At 42.9% G+C, this 25,367-nt stretch overlaps 1 protein-coding gene across 1 annotated transcript; it reads left to right on the top strand.

Moving 5' to 3' along the window:
* Positions 1 to 301: 301 nt before the first annotated feature.
* LOC128768859 (potassium channel subfamily K member 2-like) lies at positions 302 to 25,367 on the top strand. Its single transcript, XM_053882073.1, has 7 exons — positions 302 to 567; positions 1,794 to 2,107; positions 10,496 to 10,613; positions 12,230 to 12,390; positions 16,550 to 16,745; positions 17,788 to 17,930; positions 20,565 to 25,367. Coding segments are annotated over exons 1-7 (1,290 nt in total). The 5' UTR covers positions 302 to 566; the 3' UTR covers positions 20,922 to 25,367.

Genomic DNA, 25,367 nt, shown 5'->3' with positions numbered 1-25,367 from the left:
CTTCCAATGGTTATTCTAACCTCCGAATGTCCAACAAAACTGGGATGAAACAGAACTGGTCCCCTGAATCTGAGCTTTGAACCCCAGCTTGAAGTAGCTTGTGGAGGCTGAGGAGTGTGATCTTCGTTGAGCATATGACTTGGCAAGAAATAGACGGTGATTTCGACATTTGCTCTGGAAGGGGCGCGGAAGGGAGCGAGCGTGTGCTGGAAGGCGTGTATCCTCTTTCTCTCTCTCTCTCCTCCAGCCGGCGCGCACCATCCTCTCAGTGCGCGCAGTCGATCCCCGCATCCCACCGCCGAGGACGGAGGGCATCATGTCCCCGAACACCTGGTGGGGTTTTACGGCAGAGAATCGTCGCTTTTGTTCCGTTCAGACGGCAATGTTGTGGTGGGAACGTCATGTCCTGGATGTTTTTTCATGAACCGTAGGAGAAGACCATGTGGAGCGAGAGCTCATCCCGCACCGGGAGCAGCGGACGCCAGCAGCAACTCTCCTAACAGCACCGTTATCAGAACTTCAAAGCTCCATCGATGAGGAAACAACGGCAGAAGAGATGGTAGAGAAGTAAGCCAATGTTTGCTTGGATTCAAATACAGTACTCTGCAGGAGTGGAATAACGCAGGAGCTGCAAAGAAAATATCTATGGCATGTTTCATCTCATTCACACATATGTTCATCATAATAGAAACAACGCACTTTTATACCGAGAGACATCAAAATGAATTGAAAATCCACCAAATTAAACCAGAGTTTAAATGAGATTTAAAGTGATGCTGCTGCTGAGAGCTCGTGAGTTATGTAATTTGGTCCAGCGTAGCAGGACGATGGACTGAGAGAAACAATGTTAAATTTTAATGAGATTCAATTCTGTTTGTCTGTTGTGTCATATTTATATTCATAGTTGTGCTTAAGTAAAAGGTTGTTTCCAAGTGTTGGGGAATGTAGAGCCTTTGAAGCTTAAGCTAGGGATGGATTTGTGAATGAAATTTTATTGCCCTCCAGCAGATGATGATGGGTTTTCACTGAAACGGCGGGGGAAATATATACATGGTGTGATCTGAGTCATATTTAACTCTTGGGTAAAAAGGAAGTCGGGCAGATTGTGACTGCTCCAAACAAGATACAGTCAAGCAGCACAGTAGAATGAGAATGTGTGGTGTTGAGAATGAGTTCGATGGGATGAGAATTCGCACCGTCTAATCTGGAGTTCTGTGATAGAAAAACAGTTCCGCCGATTTAAGCCGAGACACTTGAGGAACCAGACATGAAAGCCAGGATCCAGAACACACTACGATCATTTGAACCACTACCCTAACACCATGGGGACTGGAAACAAAACATGGCCAGGAGTAACAAACCTTGGTGTTTTGGCCCTGACCCTGGAGTCAGGGAGCTGGAGCTAAGACATCAAGGAGACCTGGACCCAGACACAAAGGAACCATGGCTAAGAAACCAAGGACACCAAAAGAAATGGTACAAAGGATATACAATTATGGTAGGACCCCAAAGGAATAAGCACCAGCAACAAAGCATCCTCTCACTGACACCAAGACCCTGACACCAAGCGGACCAACAGGCAGGAATCATCTCCAAGACACCAGCGAGTCAGGCTCTGAGACAGACAGGATGGGATTATTGCTTTAATGTAGTTTCACAATAGCTTGGTGTGGGCTGCATTGGGGTTGTCCAGTTTATTTCAACTTTACATATGTCTATGTCTAAATATCGAAGAACATTTTTATGTTTTTTATCGGGATCTGGATGCACATCAATCTGTTCCATTCTTTCAGTGGCCGCACCTGACCTTCTGGACCCCAAGGCTGCCGCTCACAACTGTAAACCCCGTCTCTCCTTCTCTACGATACCAGCTGTTCTGACTTCTCCCGAGGATGAGTGCGACACCAGGACCACAGTCATGAGATGGAAAACAGTGTCCGCCATCTTCTTCCTGGTGGTGATTTACCTCATCATCGGCGCCACCGTGTTCAGGGCCCTGGAGCAACCGCACGAGAGTTCGCAGAAACTGGCCATCCTGGCTGAGAAACTGGAGTTCTTGGCCGAGCACTCGTGTGTGAACTCCACTGAGCTGGAGGACCTTGTCAAGGTAGGTGGAGGATTCACTTCACTGGCCATAAGGTGACATGACACCAAAGACCAATTGCATTGAAACCAATACTTAGTCTGCTTCAACCAAGTATATGAAAATGTTTTTCACTTGTTGCTGTCACACTACAGCCTCTCCTCACTCCACTGCTATAAATACGTTTCATGGAACAGAATTGTTTGGAGCGTGAGAAGCTTTGGCAAACCTTCAAAATGCCTCGGTTATGCGAAGGTACATACTGCATGCTCATTATGGAGACCGTGATCTACCAGTAGATCCCAAGAGTAGATGGTGAGACAGTAGAGTTGTAGTTCTGGAGACTGGTCCCAGACTCAAGACCACATTTTTAAGGTGTTGGTTTTGTTTCGATCTGCTAGACTCTGGATTCTTTTGTCAAAGTCTTACTCCCTCAAGTCTTGGTGTGGTCTTATAGCAAGGCAGAAGAACTTTGAGATTGAAAATTTCCCAGAAACATCCTTCAGTTTTTGTTGGGAAATACCAGGGAAGGCATCAAGGGAAGAGTCCTGAGCCACCTCAGCTGTCACTGCAGTGGTTCCACTCTCCCACATAACCTCACCCTAAGTTAAAGATCTTGACTGTGTCCCTTTTCTCACCATAACACTAACAGTCAATGCTATCACTTGGTTTGGAATGCCCTCCACTAAGAAGTACCCTTCGACAACGAAGTGAAGTGATTGTCATCCCTAAGAATTGGAACAACACTTCATGACGTCACGCGTAAAGACGATGTGTCATTGGCTGCCGTGTTGTGTTTTGTTTCCTGTTGGCGCTGATAATCTCACTTGGTTTGGTGAACCAACGGAGAAGAAATGGGTGGAGCCGAAGCCGGCTTTGCCGCCATATTGCGGTGATAGATCGGTGAGAGTTACGCCGATGTTAACGCTAGCCTGGATGCTAGCCGACTGTGTTTGTTTGTTAAGAAGAAAATAAAAACATACCGTTGTACATACATGTTGTATTGTTCATGTTGTCTGTAGACCATTTGGGTCGCGAACGTGTGATACAAGAGAAAGTCAACAAAAGTCCTCGTTGCTAAAATGTCCCTGTTGTGCTATCCAACATTGTTTTTAAATAAAGTACTTTGTTATCCTGGAAATCTATCCACACTAAACATTCCCACTTGGTTTCAAGTCAGCTCCAGAGCTCCCTCGGTTTGAAGGGATCATTTCAAGTGGTGAACAGCGAGTGCCCTCTGTCTCAGGAGTAGTGGGACACACTACACTTACACGTGAACGTGCAAAACCCTGTGTTAGGGTGAGAAATGGGACACAGCCTTCGTCCTTAATTGCTGACTTCATTCCAAATATGAAGCCATTGCCTCGTGGATTATAGAGAAGTAGTAGCACATGAAACCTCCATTTCCATCCGTGGTTCATAACCTGCTCTACCGTTCTGATATTTGACAAACACCTACAAGTCAGAGCAGCAATTCCACAGACTTATGTTGACGATAAAGTAAAAATAATTCCATCCCATCTCCCACAATCCCTTGCCGCTACGCCAAAAAAGAACACTATTAAATGTTTATCATTCTCCTCGTCTCTGGCACTTGAGGCTTCTGGCAGATGCAGCATAAATAAATGATCCATAACTGCTTCACCTGTCAATACTGTAGCTGGACTTCAGACTAACAGATGCGCTGAAGCTCAGATTGAGAGATTAGATTAGTGCACAATGGAAGAAACTGAATCATAATAACAAAATCACCATCAAGCGTGGCAGACGCCTGACAAAGGCAATTGATGTGAGTTATTGGTGCTGGACTCAGGAAAACATGAGAACAAACCAAACGTGTCACTCTGATGAAAAGCGTTTCCCTTTGGCGGAGTTGTGTCGGCATATTGAACCTGGAGGATGGTTACTCCTATTGTTCAGGCGCTGGGGTTGTTAAATCGCAGGGGCGACCCATCGCTGCTCTGCGATGCTCCGAATTACACTGTCCTTGGTTGGTGACCGCGTAATTAGCCCAAAAGCTTCTGGCCTCACTACAGTTAAACCGTACCATGCATGTTTTAAATCATAAACCATATCGTTTTAGAAAAATGTAACTGTGTGAGGCAGGAAACGAATCCACTGATCCAAATGTTAAGATGATATTATCAGTAGACATTAATGAAAACAAGAGGCAGCACAGCATGTCTTGGCTGCTTTAGTTATTTTCTTTATTCATCGCTCCGACACAAAGGAAGGAAGAGGTTTGGAGTGACGGAGTTGGGACAGCTTCAGGCAGTTCTGGGACTCAAATATTGACTGTTTTCAGGTGTGCTTTTGCATCCTATGTTGATGATGTAGGCACGGTTCTATGTCACATGTGATGCGGTTTCAGTAGAGGTGAAGGTATCCTCGCCCGTGTGATGCTCCAAGTATGAGAGGGTGACCATCTGGCTCTCCTCACTTCTTTGAAGCAGATGTCACCTGGTATACATAGTATGCGGCTCCCCTCCTTACTGACAGTGGCACTGAGGTCACTGTCACTGAGTCCTATGAGTAGTATACTGAGCAAAAGGAGCGCCATCCCATGGCTGACCTGGACCTCCATCTTTATTTTATGTGTCGCGCTACACACGGCTTCAGGATATGCCGCGGAAGGCTGACTTCAGTGTCACTCTGGGACACAAAAGACCCCTGGAACATTGTCACTCTTAGAAATGAGATAGAAATGGAGAGAGACAGTGGATGTGTGGAAAGGACTTGGAGAGGCCAAGGGAAAGACCGATACAGAGGTCAAGAGGTCAAGTAAAGACACGTCTATGTTGCTTGAGCGAAGAGACACTTCCATTACCAAAATGTGTGCATGATTTTTGATGACGTTGAGCTTAAATGGGTCAATACAAGTACGAAACAAGAGGAGACTACGGAATAAAAGAAATCCAGAGCCTGAGACACTGAAGTCAAATCCATTAATTTTCAAATGATATAATTATTCTCTCATTTAACGCATTTGCTTTGGACAAACATTGGATCACCTTTCTCAGAGATGAAAGTTGAATAAAAATCCCTTTTAAATTTTTGTTAAATCACGACCACAGACTGGCACCTGCTGAAAGGAAAACAGTAAGTGAGCGACCAGTACGATTTAGTATATATCTTTAATTCCTTAGTGCTTTATTTTATATAAATTAAGTTTTAATAAAACTATCACACATTTCTAAATTCATGTCTGACAGGCAAATTAAATTGCAGTTGCCCCGACTACCACGTATCTATTTTCTAGTTCAGACGAAATCTTCATCCACGATATTGAACTTCAGGTTAAAGTGATATTATTCATGGTTGTGTCAGGAGAATGTAAATAAAGCTGCTGGTGTGTGACAAAATAATGTCAGGCTTGCATGGATTTATTAATAAAATGCAAATGAGAGCAAATTGAATCTGGAACGGCGCGCTGTTGTTTGACTCCAGGATGCTGAATCAGTGTCCGGAGAGGATGATGAACAGTGATGATGAGATTAAACAGTCGTGACAGTCACTCGGCCGTGGTGGGCTTCATTTCACTTTTTGAAATTAGAAGCTAGTTTCTTGGGAGCGAAAAAAAGTTTGCAGCATCTGTAAATAACATCGGCTTTATTTAGCTGCTCAAGCTAGCGGTGCAGATTTCCTCCCACGTACCAAAAACATGTCGTCTGTATTAGTGTATAGTGGGGGTCCGAAGCCCCTCGCCCTGTGTAGCTGGGACAGGCTTCAATCTCACATGATCCTATAAGGGTCATATATCGCTGGATATAAATGTCTTGTATTTCATTTATAGAGTATGTAGTGCCAAAAAAGATATAGTTTATGATCAGTATTCTCACTGTCAAAGGTGAAAATTATGTTCACGAATCACCAATAATAATATTAACATACATTAGTCTATTTAAATTTTACAGCAAAAAATAAATATTTGAAGTCCTAAAAGGATGTTTCCCTCAGAGCTTTTTAATGTGAGGTCTCAGTCAGATTCCCCCAATTACTCACAGCTACCAGCCATCTGTCCTGAGCATGAAGACGAAGCAGTTTGACCTTCGCTCTTTGGTCAAATATCCCGAGGATTCATGTTTGTGAGCTTGTTAGTTTCTCAGATTTATCACCGCACTGAATATATATTTAGAATGGAAGCAGCTAAAGCGCAGCATCACCGCGCACAAATGTCGCTGATGTTTGCCAACACTGGTGTCTGCTGCCTGTCGCCATCAGGCGTCTGACTGAACTGACTGGCATCTTTCCCAATTAGTCACGCCGCACTTTCCAGAAATATCTTCTCCAATCCAACAACTGAAATGTGTTAAGAATGCTAAACGTCAAAAGGAAACAGGACCATGGTGAGCACTGTACTAGAAATTGGTTTTCTTATCTCCGCCGCTTTGAACCAGCGGCTGCCAGCTATCAAGACTGCATCACATATATATATATATATATATATATGGTCCCAGATGCATCGATATCCTGTGCACACAGGTGCCCCCTCGAGCATTCACAAGTAAACTGCACACACACGATTGTCGTTTCCTTTTGATCAACAGCAAGGGAGCCGAGGACGGAGCGGAGAGGTGCTCTCAATGGGAGTAATTAAAAAAGTGAATGATGTCAAAAAGCCTAGATGATTCAGGCTCCTGGCAAAGCTGCCAGTTTGGCCCTCGCATTACCATCATAGGTTTCTCTCACAGCGAATCACGTTCACTGCTCTGCCTGAAACAAAAGAGGCTTTTCAGAGTGAGGAACACTTCTGCTGTGTGGGTTGCTAGACATTGTGTTTTAGGGTCTCGGGTCTCATTTTATTGTGAGAGTGAGTTGACCGCAACATTTGGGATGTTTGTTTAGAATTTTGGGCATCCTTCCATCCATCCATCCATCCACCAACTAATCCATCTATCCACCCACTTAGCCACAAACGTTTCCATCTATCCACACACCCACCAACTCATCCATCATCCATCCATCCATCCATCCATCCACTAAATTATCCATCTGTCCACTCACTTAGCCACCAACCTATTCATCCACCAACCCTCTCATCCATTCACCCTTCATCCAACCATACATGCACCCACCCACCCACCTACCCATCCATCCATCCCTCCATCCATCCACCAACTAATCCATCTATCCATCCACTTATTCACTTACTCATACATGCATCCATCCACCAACTCCATCCATCCTTCATCCAACCATCCATGCACCAACCCACCCATCCATCCATCCACCAATTAATCCATCTATCCACCCACTTATTCACCAACTCATACATGCATCCATCCTCCAACACTCTCATCCATCTACCCCTCCAACCATCATCTATCCATCCATTAAGTTATCCATCTATCCACTCACTTAGCCACCAACTTATCCATCCAACTATCATCAATCCATCCATACGCCAACTTATCCATCTATCCCTGCACCCACCAACTCATCCATACATACATCCATCTACCCACCCATCCCTTGATCTATCCATCCATCCGTCCATCTGTCCATCCACACAGTCACGAGCTCTAGATATAGATAATATAGACAAGTCAGATAGTGATATTTGAAAACAGACACAAGGTAAAACGGTGAGAACAGAAGTCATTATGCAAGTGTAAGTGGCAGAATTATGGGACATTGTGGAGGATCATGTGTTAATGATGCCATGGGATGCGACTGACCTGGATGTAAGGAGGTAGTTTGGGGTATAATTTGAATTAAATGACGAAAATGAAGGCATGATTTGTAGACATGGAGCTAAAGAGTATGATGAGTCTGTTCATGATGGATTCACGATGACTGATTTCATAGAAGCTATCTATAGTCATTATTTTGTTCATTCATTCATCACCAGACATTTGGTCAGCCGGCTCAACAAAGCCTGCGTAATTATTTCACATTGTCTTGGCTGGCAGCAGAATACAAATACACACGGCTGTCGAACTATTTGAACTTACACCGAGGTAGAACCCCATTACTCTTCCATTATGGCTTTGAAGCCTGATGCCATAAATCTTTCACCTCTTTTCTTTCCCGTCCTAATTCATCCACTTCACAAACTCAATCTTTCTCTGCCTTATCACACGCCGCACTTGTGGGTAAATGAAAAGTCAGTCCTCACCTCCTGTACGGGTGATGAATGGCAGCTGATAGCAACTTGACATCACAGCCAGTGTGTGGAAAATGCGTTCCGACTCCGACACCGCTGACAAGGTGAGAGGTGTTATTTGCAAGTGACTTTGTCTCACAAAACTATTAGTGTTTCACAGTTCATTACATCCGCAGTCAGATCGGTTTTGACAACAGAGCTGCCATGATTAATATACGCGTTTGTTAAGGGTCAAAGAAACAATGTAATAACATCCAGGAAAACCCTGTATAAACACAGTTAGGTACAAAAGCAATTTAGGAGACAGCTCTGTGTCTCTGTAGCTCCTCCATGAAGAGATTCTCCCTTCAATTGTTTCACTAATGACTTGTTATCCTGAGTCGTTTCTGAGGACATGAAAGCTAGTGGTGAGTGTTGTGTGTAAGTGTCAGATCAGAAGAGAAAAGGCTTGTGTAACAACATTTTTTTTCATCTAAAGAGTCAAATTTCTGGCACCTTTTGTATTTTCACAAGCTTCTCATATGTCAAATACACTTCTTCTATGTCTTCATTATCTTCTGCATTGGTATACAACTGCACCAAACAAGCACAAATAATGACAATACACATTGATGTGACGGTACTTTAAAATGTGATGTTACATCAGAAGATAACAACTTATCTGAATGCTGACATTTGCTTTTAATCTAATGTAGTAGTGCACTTGTGCAAGAGAGCTTTTGTTTGTGAAGGAAGTGACAACAAGTATGTTACCATTTTGTATGATCTTCAGCTAGTTCATTAGCATTTTCCAACTGGTCCCAAGTGTTCTGTTTTTCATGAAGCAACAAATTAAATAACTATGAAACAAAGTTCTTGTCATACATACTGGTGACGTCTCCTGATGTCAGATTTCCAAGTCTGAAAGTGGGAAAATACGCAATCCAAGATGGCTTCCCGGAACGTAAACAGGCACTACAAGTTTTGAATCAATGATATACAGCAAAAGAATCAAACATATCCAGCAATGTTGTGTTTCCTCTTCATCCTGCGTATCTTCTAGTTGCCAACGGTATTGTGTTTATCAAGAAGTTGCTTCTGCCAGGCCGAGGCACACGTGAGAGTAGCTTTTGTGGATGTCACTACATTCTTTTCCGACTTCGATAACTGGAATGCACTGAACTCCGTTGCGGCATCATTCCCTGCTCCAACTTCCCACTTCCTAGATAACTGGAACACAGCATTTAACTAGGGTGGCAGTTACAGCTACAGCTAGCGTTAGCATTGCTGTGCCAATACTAGATAAGTTTTAGTTTTTTCTCACATGTGCAGTTGAGCAATCTAATAAGTCTGTTCTCTTCCTCTTGGCACTAGATGATACTAGAAAAAAGCCATGTTTTGCAGGTGCTTGCTCTGCAGTCAGCGACGCTAGTTAAACATGCTCCTAAGAAGTGCTTCTCACAGAAATATTCACATTTTCCATGCATCATTTTTAGGTCACAAACCTGTTTTCTGCCTTCCAGTGGGCTGATTCCCCTCAAACAGAACTTCTGTCGCACTCTGTAATGGCTGCTTATCTGTGTGATACGCTCTTTATGACATTTTAAGGTCACCAATTTGTTCCCTCATTTCCGTTATTTTGCCAAATATATCTCCCTCACAGTGTTTTGGAAAACAAAATTTATATCTGGGAGAAATGACTTACCTCAAAAGACTTTGGTTATTTAGGCTATAATGTCTTACTGTTATAATGCGAGATTATTTGGGGATGTAAACAGTGATAAGTTGCCATGACAACAAAACTTAATGTGAGTGTAAATTATGCCAAATATTGACAACCAGATTGCTCCACAACAAGGTATATGAAAGTATATATTGCAGGCTAATCCTTGGAATAGGTTGCATTTTTTTAATAATGCAACTCCTTTTAATGTTTGATACTTGTGAAAATGTATGACCAGCCGACAATTTAACCTTTTTCCTACTGCTGTGAATATATGTGGTTTGGTCTGCGAATTAAAGAGGCATTTCCATTAGAAGCGTCTTGTTTTATTCCGCCTTCTCCAGAGACTTCAAAAGGATGCATCTCCTTTTGGTCCAGTTCTGTGGTGCCAAGGTTGAGTGTCAGGCTTGTATGCAATACAGCAAACATTACAATATGAAAAAAAAAACCAAAACCATGTGGGAAACATTAATTGGTTTTCCTCAGCTCCATTCCCATACAAATGAATTCATCTTCATTCAGGAAAAGCTCCACAGCCCACACCACATTTCCTCTGAAAGATCAAAGTCTGTGCTAACTTTCATTGTCCTTCATTTCCCATCAGCAAGTGGTTTCCGCGGTCCGTGCTGGCGTAAACCCATCAGGAAATACGACCAACCAGACCAGCCTGTGGGACCTCAGCTCCTCTTTTTTCTTCGCCGGAACTGTCATCACAACAATCGGTAGGGAAAATGATCCCCGTCCCTCATCGGGGGAAACATTCATTTCAAATTCCTCCTCTGCCTTGGTGCTAGAAATGCAACATTCTGGACTCACTTCAATTTTCTTCACCAATTTAGCGTGAAATTGCAGCAGTGCTGAAAAGTGGACGCCTCTAAATTGATACACAACTATAGCTTTGATTATTGTCATTGGTGGCGCAACAGATGGACGTCAACTTCCACCTATAACGGTCCAGCAGCGCTTGCTCATCTGGTGCGTTTCCTTTCCTTCAAAGGAAAAGCTTTTACATGCTGCCCATGCAAACACACAGCACTCTTGTTCACCTGACAGTGAAAACTAAACCCTCAAAACTCTGAAGAGCAAATTAAACCAAAGCTAATATGGGACCAAATATCGTTTGATTCTCTCTTAAATAAAACCCAGCCAGCAAGAGACTGTCCATCAAATGAGTGAATGGTGATAAAACAGCGCTGCTCAGACCCCAAACAAAGCAAATATCGACTGTCTGCGCTTCACTGCGAGGCGAGTGGATCAATGGTAGCTGAGTGTGTGGCGTTTCCTTTCAAGACCGCCTTGAGTTTTACGGGGGAAAAACTGTCAGTGACAAGCAAAAATGAAAGAGGTAACCAAAAGTGTACAGCATTATTATGCACCCCACGTAGTTGTAGTTTTCCCTGCTCTAATGTTGCCTCCCAAACATCATTCCCAGGTGCGTTTGTGATCTGTCATCCGTCTAATCTGATCATCCGTTGGCAACAACCAGCTTTTTGGATTCCAACATTTAGTGGCCTTGCTGCAATGCAGAGCTTCTAGTGAAGTGTGGACTGTGCAAGTGGAGGAGTGCAGCTTATTGCTGGTGCTGGTGAAGAGCAGGAATGGCTGTTGCCAAAACCTAATGTTGGAGAGCAATGATGCTAAATCAACTCTTGATTTTGAAGAAGGGTGAGCTGCTTTGTTGAGAACTCAGTGGAACGTGACCTGAACTGTCAACTCCTGTGAGCCACTGACGGCCCATAACAAAACTGTCGACGGACGTGATTTCATAGTCTCAAAAGTCCCATAATGCACTGCAACAGATGGCACATAAAATCCGCATTATATCTAAATCACATTTGTATTTGTGACTAAACATGATAAACATCAACAGGAGGTGATCCTATCCCTCTCATGCTTGTTTTCTACTGTGGTGAATTCAACATTCTCGCACCAGTTGCAACTTAAATTGGTGAACCAGATGATCATAAAGATGGCCAACAAGAGACGTAAATAATGAGAAAGTGTCCAGGATTCTTGAGTGAGGAATGACATGCATTTATGTTGTCGCAACTGAGATGTGAGAGCTTGTCACTCTCTCATTAACAGGATTTGACTGACAGATTTTCTCACATTTAATGGCGCTTTTCTTCAAGTGTGGCTCTGAAGAGCTGCTGACAACGTCATTATTCAAGATGCGCAGGTGTTGACCTTCACGTTGGCGTCAGAACTCTGAGTAAACACAATGAAATGTCAACTGTTGTTCGAGGGATTATGTTTGTGACACTGCATCTGTTCACTTCGGGTGTTAGGACGACATTCATGCTTGAGTTTCGATGTTTAATATTTGCGTTTCCGTCAGGATTCGGGAACATCTCCCCTCACACTGAAGGTGGGCGGATCTTCTGCGTCATCTACGCCCTTCTGGGGATCCCCCTCTTTGGATTCTTGCTGGCCGGTGTAGGCGACCAGTTGGGCACCATATTTGGAAAAGGAATCGCTAAAGTGGAGGAGATGATTGTGGTGAGATTTTTTTTTTTTTTACTTTTATATTGTGGTTTGTTCAAAACGTAAATGTGACTTCAACACCTGAGCAGCAGCCTTGCTGGTCCAGAAACTGGAGGGCAGATTTTTGAAGCCCAGTGAAAGTAAATAATTGAACTAAGGGCAGAATTGACTCAAGCAAGTAATTCAATTCAGAAGGTTCAAGCATGAATCCTGTGGATTCATCTGCAAGTCCACTTGCGTAATTACATTGATCCATTTTCTCTCATGGGGAAATCAATCCAGTCGATATTTATAGATTACTTGATTTTTCATTTGCAAATTAGTTTTTTTTAATTAACAAAATCAGGTTGTTGTCATCTGAAATGCGGAAATATCAATGATATTGATCGCAAATTTGGCTTCGCTGCAGTTGTTGGTCAAGAACAGATTTTCCAGCCGCAAATGTTTTCAGGAGCATCTGGTGAGCCCTCGTCTCCATGACAACACATTATAAGGCTTTGTAGCCAAGTTTTCCATGAGCTCCTCACGCAGGGAGACAATGTTGAATTCCTCAACTCCGCAGTTCAACCCCAGGAAGCAGCTGATACAGTTGGAGATAGCCAACTTTGGGTCTCCAATCTGGGTCATATCATTTGTTGTAGTGTTAAATTCACTCCCACCATTCAGACAGTGCGACAATTCCCGTCACACACTGCAACAATTGAAGCTTGTAGAGTAAAGTTTTTAAACCCCTTGACTGTTCCGTGTCTTCCACATTCAAATACATGGAAAACAATTGATATTTTGGGAAGATTTAACCAAAAGGGTCCATCATAATTACTCACGGTCATGTGGTTATATTCATCTACTTTTTTTTTTGCACCAGATTTATGACGAACTGTGGAACCGTTAGCTATACTTACACCTCACATAAATCCCGCCATGTCTGCACATTATCAACCCCACGTTTCGGCAGTGACGCTGTAATGAGGACAGGTTCTCCAGCGAGGCGAGGATTTATGCTCCGAAGTTGATGAGTCAGTTACTGCTGACATTTTTACTGTCAAATCAAGAGCTCAAACTTCAACTTCTGCTTAATGCAGAGATCAAAACACCAGCAGCCGCCGAGGTAGAAATGCCGGGGGGCATTTTTCAAACTTAAACTGTAGCGCAAATAGAACTGACAAGTGAAATACAGCGTCACACCTGAATGGATGGATTGCTCTCATGTAACACCCTCGACATCAAATGGTTTAAGACTGTAGTGAAACCATTTCAAGTCAGAGTTCATGTGCAGAAATGTAGTCTACAGAAGACTTATTTGCAAAGTCTTCTAAATTGAAATGGACTTTTGTGTCAATAATGAATATGCCCTATTAAAGCTAAAGGTATATTGTAAGTGAGAAAATGGCTCAGTGCGACCCAAAGCTTGGGATGGAAGTAAAGTGACTATATATATATATATATATATATATATATATATATATATATATAGAGAGAGAGAGAGAGAGAGAGAGAGAGAGAGAGAGAGAGAGAGAGCGGTGAGGAAGAATATAAATACTATTCCTCAAGTCACTGACCTGTGGAAGCAGCGTCACTTTCTGTGTAACTCTATGAGTGTGAATATTCTCTGTACTCTTCAGAGTCTGAGTCAGTCAAATCCCTTCTCATGGCCTGTTCTTACCGTACTACGAAACTACGTCCTAATCTCCTCAACCAATGGTTGGTTTTCAGTCTCTGTTTACTCTGAAGCAGGTGTCCACCATCTGCTTTTGTAAAGTACAACAGTGCTCCATATTTGCAGCTTGGCTTGTTTGGCTGTTGTATTGTCACAATATTGCAATGTACTATGTTTCCAATGCAGTTATTATATAGACTTAAAGGAGTAGAATAAGTATGATGTTAATGTGGAAATAAAGGTGTAAATCAGTGTATTTCCATTTCAATATAAGTTTATGCATAACTCAGCATTTATTTCTTCTTATATTCCTACATTTATTTTCCTTGTTGTGGCACTCCTATGAGTCCATATATGACTGCGTCAGTAGTGGCATTAGCTTGTTCAAGGAAATGCAGAGGTAAAAAATAGGATTTGCTCAGAGTCACTGCAGGCCCAGGCTACATCTGGCATCTGAACAAAAGGTCACACAAAAGGGTGAAGAGCAGAGACGGCACAAAGTCAAATAGAGGAGGTTAAACAGGGTTTCAGTGGAGGAGATTTCGGTGGCAGCCAGGCTTATCGGATTCCACCTGGGCGGCGAGACAATAAAAAAAATGAAAAAACAACAACACATTAGCTGCAAAAAAAATATTACATTGCAAAGCTGCAGTATGGAAGTGATTTCTAGGATGTGAGGCAAATACATGCAGTTGGGCTTATTTCTCACCAACAAAACGGAAGGCAGCGCACATGAATAAAAGCAGGCGCTGCGCCTATAAATATATTTATCAGCAGCTGTCAGCAGGGCGACAAAATACGCTGACAAATAAAGCCGCCAGATTACAGTGTTTTCTGCCACACTTTTCTCTGGTGTAAAGATTTACATTAGAATTAATAGGGGAGATTGGTGTCGCCGATTCCCCCCAAGAGACTGGCGTCAGACACCTCTTCAGAATATGGTAATGAAGCATTGACTAATTTGGTCCTGGCTGCTGTACGTGCTACTGTACTTCTGTTAGTGGAGAGCGGATGCTACACATCACAGACTCGCTGATCTGAGCTCTACCTCTTCTTTGGTCTCCTCCTCCGAGGCACTTAGCTCCAGGGTTACATAACTCAAAAGAAAGGGCACTTCATACCAGGATCCAGCTGAAGACAGCATCGAAAACAGGGAACTCTCAAGCGTTGTCACAGGGTTCTGAATTGTCACGGCAATGAACCAATTACTATGTCCGGGGTGATGTCAGCACCTCAGCCGGTTGTTATGGCAGCACATGACACCTCACTGCAGCTTCAGTGGGAGTGATGTGAAATTTGTGTCGCAGGTTCGACAAGATGACGTGGAAAATGGAGCTCATGCTAGAGGTCAGAGGAAGTGAGTCACCGCTTCAGGAGAGGGCAAGAGCAAATGGGTTGTTGAGGCTCTGAATTGGCCGTTTAAACAGGTCATTTCTTGAGGCGTTTTCTTCTGCTTTGTTGTGTGTATGTGTGACCAGACCACTCCAGTGTGTTTAGTGATGACCAAAGACATGTGGCTTGAACTGTTCGAGGACTTGTTCACACATTTTAGATGGATAGAAGGCTGAATAATGTGCAATCGTCTATCATAAAACAGTCCAAAAATATGTGTTTATAGTTATTAAATATTTGTGAATGATAATTTTCATGAATACATGAAGTTTCTGAAACAAAATCAGAAAGAAATTCTGATACTTTTTATACACTAATTACCTGGATTATTTGTTGTTAAAATTATAATACATATTATGTTATGTATTATTATTATTATAAACAAACAAAAATGTAACATTATCATTATGTCAGAATTCAATAATAATAATAAGTATTAATACTTATGATTATAATAAGTAAAAAATAGTAGTATTACTTATTATTATTAATCTGTATTAATACATATTTTACATATTATTATTAATAAGTAATTGTTATTATTATTTAATTTTGACATGATAATAATGGGAAGTTTTTGTCTGTTTAAAAACAATATTGATTGCAAATAAATAATTAAATATTATTTGAAAAATTCTAATAGATAATGACAGGAGACAATTTGTGGCTCATATCATTACAAATATTACAAAGTCTTTTCTTGAAATTTTCAGGGCACTTGAGGTTGTGTGAACACTGATATCTGCTGAAAATTTGAGAAATGTGTCTGAAGCAGGAGCAGCCAACACTCTGAGAGAATCACTAGAAAGTCTGAGGCATGTTTGCAGCCAAGCAGGATAAAGGCATGTCCTGATTAACAAGAGTCTCATCTCTGGTGCCCATTTGGGTTTTTTTCTGAGTCGCCGAGGTTCTCAGCACGGCCGCTGTTCATCTGGCACTTCTTATATTCCCACTCAGGAAGCAGTCCAAACACATTTCATTGACAAATTTATGAAAGCTTTGGATACAATCTCGACATGGTGACGCTGCATTCCAGTTTTCATTTCGACAATGTTGGAGCACAAACACAGAGTACTGAACTCAGTTGCACCACAGGGTTCTGAAACTCTCTTCTCCTCCCTGCAGAAGTGGAAAGTCAGCCAGACGAAGATCCGTGTCTTTTCCACGCTGCTCTTCATCCTCTTTGGATGCGTCATCTTTGTGGCGCTGCCCGCCGTCATCTTCAAGCACATCGAGGGCTGGAGCACGCTCGAGTCCATCTACTTTGTCGTCATCACACTCACCACCATCGGCTTCGGAGACTTTGTCGCCGGTGAAAAAGGTCTTTTTGGTGTTCTTTCGCTTGGTAATCTGGAAGTGAGTCAGCTCAGCCATAACATTATCATAACGTCTGGTCCAGAAATATAAATTTGTGATACTTAGCACATTGTGTCAGGGTGTTATTATGTTATTTCATGTTATTATTACATAAATATTGCATCGTATAGGAAGCATTCTCAGCAGAGATTGCACATTTAAGTGAGTATCCTAATACCGATCCAAAAATACTTTTGCCTTGCTGACAGCTTTGAGCCTACGTACAAACTAATAAAATTAGACTGCTCCAAGAGTGTACACTGGTAGTCTTGTACGACTCCATAGGATATATTATTTAAGGAGGTCATGGCGAAGAAAGATGGATTCAAACACTTTTGTGATTTTTTTTTAATTAATGGCTATCGCCATTTTGCTAGGAAGAACAATTGAAGCTATGTTGGATTTCAGATAAATGAAGTCTGATTGAATATATTATATTTTTAGAGGTTCCTCTGAATTAAAAACTGTTAAGGGAGAGCTGGAGAGTCTGACTCCGGAATTTTGGACTGTTCAAAATGAGACCTGTCAACTCAGGAAATATGAATATAATCTATTTATGTCTACATGTTACGCATTGTTGCTTTAATACGATGTGTATTTTATTTCAGCTGTCCTCAGAATTGTCCTTCAGTTAAATAATGACTGTTTACAAGGAAGGTTTAGCGTACCATTGACCAAAGCCTCCCGAAATCTTTCTGGAGACACACCTTCATCGACGTGCTCAGGGAAAGAGAGGAAATAAAAACAAAGACGTTTAGGTCATGTGACACACAGCCTTTAATAAGTTGTTTAATTTGCATACGTTTCTCACGTAAACATTTCTGGGATCATTAAAAGCTGCCATTGATGCAGAACAACCCGGCCACCTCAAGAGAGTTCATTATAAGCCACTTGCAACAACGCAGCAGTTACTCCGAGCCTCGGTTGACTTTTGTTTTCAGTCCTGCATATTTAGTTTCCTCCCTCCAGAGCGGTTGCGTAACCCACGTTTTGCCTTCTCGCTGCAGGTTGGTCAGAAAGCCCGGAGTATCTGAACTACTACAAGCCTGTGGTCTGGTTCTACATCCTGGTCGGGCTTGCGTATTTCGCCGCCGTTCTCAGCATGATCGGGGACTGGTTTCGGGTGATCTCCAAGAAAACTAAAGAGGAGGTACGTCCTGTTTTGGCAGGTGTGCGAGATTAGATTGGCTGTTCTCATTGCCATGAGCAGCTAATGTTCGATCTTTAGCATTACGGTTAATCCATTTGGCTGGATCTAGCTACACTATATGTACAGTAAAATGGCAAACAGGTGTGTTTTTAGCAATAGGAAAACGCCTCCCACGTTTCATAATCAAATCAAAGACCAGCTGACAACGAATGACCTATAACTCCAGTAGAAACAGCGCTATTTTAGCAACTGAACCCTTTAGTAGTCCTCGGTTCTTGCAGGGCCATGAATACAACCATGTTCACTGACCCTGTGGGGAGTGTGAGGACACTCTCAGAACAGGGGACTTGCCTGGAGACAGTTAGTGTCTACAGATTTGTCATAATAATAGCTGGTGAGCCAAACTCAGCGATTTATGAATGTTCAATATGAAACCTATCATCATCAAAAACCTTAAAATCTTACATAGTAAAGTAAAGTTACAACCAAAAAGACACAGAAACAAAGAGCAAATTTCCACTGAAAACCTCAATAACTTCAGTGCAACCAACACTTATCGTTTCTGCCACCCTGTCGGCACTCTCCTCTTCGCCTCCCTCGATCTATTCCTCTGTCCGACTGACTCTTTAGATGTTATTTAGTTCCACGTCAACCTCACCAGAATTGCAGGAAGTGTCATGTCGAGGAACCATGACTGCTTATTGGCCTCTTTCAGGAGTCACATATAAATAATTTCACCGTTATGACTGAGAGCTATAATATTCATCCCCTTCACATTAGCTCAATCCTATTCCCTCCATTTGTCTTTGAACAGCCTGGATGACAATTGGATGGATTATTTGTTGCAGCTGAGTAATAAGATTCTTACACTCTCTGGCAGGGTTATTATTGAGTGATCTGTACGTACCATTGTGCCGTATGGATCGTTTCTATATATCTAATAAGAGTGTGTGATAATGAAAATCCTTTGTCGGAGCTCAGCTCTTCGGAGAATTGTAGAAGCTTTGAGAGTGCTTGTTTCGGGGGAAGAAGATCTGAAGACGTAGGGATCACGTGCTGCTCAGCCATAGCTCCACTCAATACTTTAAACAGGCTTCTCTGCACATATCGCTTGAAAGGAACCCCCTGAGGAGACAGGTGTGTTTTGAAGAATCGATAAACTCTCTCCATTTCGCAGGATCATGAGCAAATATTGAGCAATAAAGGTTTTTTCTTTTTTAAAGCCGATGATGAAAAGGCGTCATTAAAGTTGAGAATGTCAGGCACATGGATTTGAGCGATATTGACAAGAGCTTATTCACGGTCAGCGGACGAGTCGTCCCAAACACAAGGGGTCAGTCCTCACCAAGAGAGGGGCAAGCATTCACCATAATAATTCATTATTAGCTATTAGGCATTAGCAATAAACCAGGCAGGTCTCTGGTTGGAGATTTACAGTAAGCATTTATTCATATGCGGCTTATTGTTAGCGGTTGTTTGAAATGAATTGGGTTTTGGTCGTATAAGCTGTTTGTAATTAACTCTGGTTATTAGCACTTCTGTATTTGTGCTGTGATTTATTTTCTGTTCTTTAATTAAACTTCTGCCGTAGAGACTTTACTTAATTTTATGACCTGGAGGTGAAGTTTGCAGGGATTTTATCAACCACAATTTTTATATGAAACATATGAGCAATGATTCTGGGAGCCTCAATCCTGCAGTTGTTCAAACCTGCTCATGTTGCGTTTGCTGTCAGTAAGTGAATTGAATCTTGCTGTAAATAACAGATGACGGTCATTAATGGCCGTGATGAGTTTTGTCATTTGGAGCCCATAAAGATGTTGGAGAGTGCTCAAGGCAGGAGCGCTTTAAAAGCCTCTAAATGAAAAGTGCAATACACAATCCAATGGAACTTCAGGCGAAGTTCGGTGAGACTTTAACGTGAACTTTTACAGTCTAAACGGGTGTTATTGCTAATGTTGACCACTGCAGATGGTGAATACCCCTGGGAGTCATAGTCTCATCAGCCTCAATCAGATACCATTTGCATCACATTGGCCGTTTGTCAGGAGTCAAACTCAAGGCCCAGGGCCAAATCACCACATGGCAGACAGACAGACAGACAGACAGACAGACAGGCAGGCAGGCAGATGGATAGATAGACAGACAGACTGACAGACAGGCAGGCAGATAGATAGATAGATAGATAGATAGACAGACAGACAGACAGACAGACAGACAGACAGACAGATAGATAGATAGATAGATAGATAGATAGATAGATAGATAGATGATAGATAGATAGATAGATAGATAGATGATAGATAGATGTTCAGGGATTCCTCCATGTTTGTTGTTGTTGTTCTCATCCTAACTGTTAAATTAATTTTATATATATATACATGATATTATATATACAGTGTATAATTATTATGATTTTTTTTTCATTATTGCAATTCGATCTGATATTTTCCCTGGTAACACACTGCTGAATAAGGCATTGGCGGAATCACTTGCAGCAGTCTGCTACACTGCCATTTCTGACAGGCTTGATGTATTTGAGTGAAACGACTGTTGTCAGTGTTTCCCGGCTCATCTAGACAAACAGGTCACGCTGGTAACCTGCAGGCGTCAATCATCCTCCTCTCTCTGCAGGTCGGGGAGTTTCGCGCTCACGCTGCCGAGTGGACAGCTAACGTGTCGGCGGAGTTCAAAGAGACACGGCGGCGGCTCAGCGTCGACATCTACGACAAGTTCCAGCGCGCGGCGTCCATCAAGAGGAAGCTGTCATCCGAACTCGGCATCAACACGGCCCTCAACCAGGAAATGACTCCTGGGAAGCGGACGCTGTCGGCCAACCTTTGTGAGGACAGAGAGGGCTTCCCGAACTTGACTCTCTCTCTCACTCCCGTGCCAGGGGCGCTTTCCAGAAACGGCAGCCTCTACTTAAACGGTCTGAGTCCGGATTACGCGGATCGACGGGAGATCGCTATCATTGAGAATGTTAAATAATGAGGACGGACCACGTGTACATCTATAACTCAAGAAATCTACTCACCAGTTTTCTTCGTTTGCATGTCCAGCCCACATGGATACTCACTCTCAGCTTTCCTCACGACTGTGGCCACTCGATGATTCTTCAGTCATCAGACATTTCAGCCAGTCACTCGCACCGAACCGGTTTACATGTCGAGTGCATTCGTCGGTTGTGAGTGAGCAATAGATGTACGAATAATGAGGCCCCAAATCTGCATCAGATAAAGAGGACCCTCTTTGCCAACAGCGCCAGCATCATCATCCAAGAGGAAAACACTCATTAAATGAATGTGACTTCATCCTCATGTTTACACGTGTGACCTTATACATTTGTATGCCTTTATGTATCCGCGGGTCAGATTGCGATCACTTGAAGAGATGAATGTTTTATTTTCTTCCTTAATAATTGGCGTCCAGTTGGCCCCCTTCAGAGATATTCCTTTTGTGCCTTATTGCCAACACCACTGACCATGGAAGGCTGATGGCTGAGGCTACGTCCACTTAGCTACTCTTTCCTTTTAAAACACCGATGTAATTTGTCCCTTCTGTGCATGACGCCTTGGTCAAACCAGAAACACATCAAATACTGAGCACGGCAACCACCTGACCTCCTGGACGATCCGTCCTCACTCCCAAGGCGTTATATATAGATGTTGGGAAAGTGGACTTTTGCGCCCCATATCGACGACAGAGACAGCTTTGAGTATGTTGACGTATTAGGCTGAAACTCCTATGCATCAATATGCAATGCGGAATGCTGCCTTGCTGCCTGTCGTCAATGTGAAAGCCCACTTTCTCAAGGTCAATATATGAAGCCATGGAAGTGAGGAAGGGATTGGACGTGTGTTGGTGACACCAGGCCTTGTCAAGTTACCCTAACAGCCTCTTTTCTGATTGACCCATGAAGCGTCCTTGACCAAAGTCAAAAGGACATTTGTGAAGCCCAGAGTTCCAACCCGTGTCTCTGTGACAAAAGGTGTCAGACGTAGGATGATCGTACAAGGAAAATGAAAGTGCACCGTATGCAGTATATTTGATAAGATCCTGGTTTCCACCGACCACAAAAGTGCCACGACTTCGCCGCTGGTCTCCTTCAAAGTCGTGCTTCACACTCGCACACAGATGGGAAGACAGTGCTTCGAGGGGGTGATCTGTCATTAATATGTTATTCTGACAAAAATGGTTATTGCTCCTTTTAAATGCAGCTTTAAAGTAAGATCATGGAACTTCAGCAGTGTGCTGCTTTGCCGGTTCAGTGGAAGCCAGGTGAGAGGTCCTCGTGTGAATTCTGACACCTTCTGTCATGTGACCTGCAAGAGCTTTAAATACGTAACATCAAAATGAAATTCAATAGTTATTGAATTCAAATTTAAAGTGCTCAGAAAAGCAGAGCACCTCCAATGCATGCTGATATCTCAGCTCACTTGCATATTGTGTTTCATGTTTCGCCCTTATTTCTTGTTTAAAGGAGCTCCAGTTGTGACTGTAAATTCAGTTCTCCCTATAGTTTGACTGTGTTAAAGAGATAAGCTTGACTCCCTGATTTTGTTGGAACAATATGGATGTTGTCTTCGCCGTGACGTTGGATATCAGCAAGTGGCTTTTCAAAAAGGGATTTCTCCAATCAATAACCAAGAGTGGGATGTGTTCGCCTGCTTCGTTCTACCACCAGATTGTCTCATATGTTGAGTCCACAGTGCCAAACTCACAGCTCACGCGCCATCAATGTCCTGTGGTTACAATGTTTGAAATGGTTTCTAGTGTATCTCCGAATATCCATCTCTCTGTATTAACACGGAGCCGGCACCAGAGTCACTGAGACTACAGTTTCTTTAAGTGCCACGACTGTTTTTATCTGACTTGGTTTGTCTCTCAGGTCATCGCGGTCTGTTTCTCGTAGCTGTAAACGAAATATAATCCAGGTTTGGCTTTACATCTAAAACATTTTAACTTCTATTTCTGTTAAGCCTCCAAATGTGTTGAACAGAATCTTTGCCAGTCATTAAAGGAATAATGACACACAGCCAGCAAGTACTTTCCTCGCAGGCGGCTTCATTTGTTACCAGCTAAGCACCTGAGGCTTCTGAGAATTAAGGTTCGCGTGGAAGGTCATTGGCATGTATATGAAATAGAGACTGAGGAATGACTGAATATATAGGAAGTGCCCAAGACTGCTGAAGCATGAGAGTAAAGGGATGATCGTGGATGACTGCATGAACGAGTGTAAAAGATTAGAGAAGAGAAAACAAAGGTAAATATTGCAACACTCACAGACCATTTGTTTCGCTCCATAGAATGTCCCAATGGGTGTCAGATGCTATAAGAGCCCATGACGCTGGTGACATCAGCAACTGAACTCATATTAGCATCTGAATAAAAAGCAAAACAGAAGTCTTTGAGAAGTGAAATAACTTTGGCCCGAGGGGAGACTTTTTCACAGAGAGACCAAATGATTGCATTCAGTTGCAGAGCGGAGAAATGGATGATCATGAAGCGTTGCAGAAACACATTACCAAGGACACGGTGTCACCACTGCACTTCTTCACCTTGTGCTGACTGAGGCGAGAATTTAGCTTTAAATGGAATCCCAAGGGCAAGAGAAGTGTCTCACCTCTGCACTTGGCTGTTTAGCACAATACACTGTGGCTTAGGTTCCACAAGCCTGAATCCATTAGTTTTGTCGTGATCATCAACAACCCACTTTGCTTCTTTAGTGTGTGCGCTTTATCGCCGACAAAAGATGCTAAATATCTGTGCCCCACTTAGCTGGCACAAAAGACACGTTGCTACGCCGCGGGGTGAGATTATCAGCTTGATATTAGACGTTTAAATAGAAGCTGGAACAGCGAAGCACAGTTGCACTGAGCTTACTGAAGTGGAACGCTCCCCAATTTGGAGACTCAGACTTGAACAATGTCCCAGTGACAGGGCAGGACTTTCTGACCTCCTGGTGCAGCACACCATTACCCAGTTGAGTCATCCCATCGTGTGCGATTCAGCAGTTTCATGAGTCACGTAGAAGCAGTGAGCATATGTGCTCATTGGAATTAGAGGAGTCCAACTCACTTCCTTTGGAATGAGGTACTTCCTGTCAAGCAACTGGACTCCCATGAGCATGATTCTGATCTACTTCCTGTCTAGTAAAATGAGTCGGCGGGACTCACCACCATCCAACTCTTTGATTCACTTCCTGTTGAGCGACCCTCATCCTTGGGACTCACATAGAAGTGTGGGATTCAGCAGTTTTATACCTGCAAGCATGCATCAACATTGAATGTGAGTTCGTGAAAAAAATGATTCTGAAATGGTCTTCCACTATTTTCTCCGGTTGCAACCTGTGTCCGCCATGTTTGTCTCGTGTGAGGCGATTGGATTAGTGCTGGAAACTGTGGAATAGAAGTGGGGAGATCACAGGAGATAACCTCAGGTGTCTGATAATAGACCACAGAAAGATATGGGATTTCGGTTGATCCCCCTTCATCCCTCTGTGGAGGACTTGAGACCAGAAACAGTGCTGCAGGATGTTGAGGAAATAGCTGCACTGATCCATGATGCTGTTAGTAACACGTATAGTTGAAGTTGGAGTCCATAAGAGTCAGTGTAAAGAGAGGAATTCTGAGCTGTACATGCAAGACACGCTGGTGCATTAAGCCCGGAGGAAGGTGGGCACATGCAGGGAGCGAAGCCCCCTGGAGCCAAACACATGACTGCTCCCTGGTGGGCTGCTTGACTGACAGCATGACGCGCTGTCAGGAGAAATAACGTGTTGTTGTGGAATGTTACGTAACAGTGGAGACATGTGAGGCTCCGCACAAGAGCGGGGGAGGCGTGTTTTTTACCTCGACTTGTCCTCCCTCAGCGGCTCTCTTTAATTAAGCTTATCGTCACTCACTCATTAAGAATGTAAACTCATTTATGATTGAAGAGTGGGGGGGGTTCAACTCTCAAGGCTTTTAGAGTTTTTTATGAGTCGAGCCACAAAATGTGCAGCTGCCGCCCAAAACTGCTGGGATGGGGGCCAGATCTGAACCAGGCGGCGTCGAAATCCACACACAGCTGTGATGTCATCAAAGGTTGAATCCAGCTAAGTTAGCGCAGCCTGGCCACCGCTGACCTATATTCTACTGCAGTTTCTGACCTCCACGCTCACTTCTGCTTCAGCTTCTGAGAGCACAGCAGAAACCCGAAAAAAAACGCATCTCTGCAAGGCTCCGAAAACTCAGTTTGTTTGGATTGAATTTCTCAATATTTTACCTGAAGTTGGAGAAGTTTATTGCCAAAAAGCACTGGGCCTTTTTTTTTTCTAAGAAAAATTGTGTTGCATGCTGCGCTGAATGTTGTTTCCAAAGCAAGTGTCTGTAACTTCGTGCTTTCATTTGGCTATGAAGCGAGCGTCCTCTGTAAATGTCACCTGAACTCATA

Source organism: Synchiropus splendidus, chromosome 12, assembly GCF_027744825.2.
Source record: "Synchiropus splendidus isolate RoL2022-P1 chromosome 12, RoL_Sspl_1.0, whole genome shotgun sequence".
In the NCBI taxonomy this organism is placed as follows: Eukaryota; Metazoa; Chordata; class Actinopteri; order Syngnathiformes; family Callionymidae; genus Synchiropus; species Synchiropus splendidus.
This window is presented reverse-complemented; position numbering and strand designations above follow the sequence as displayed.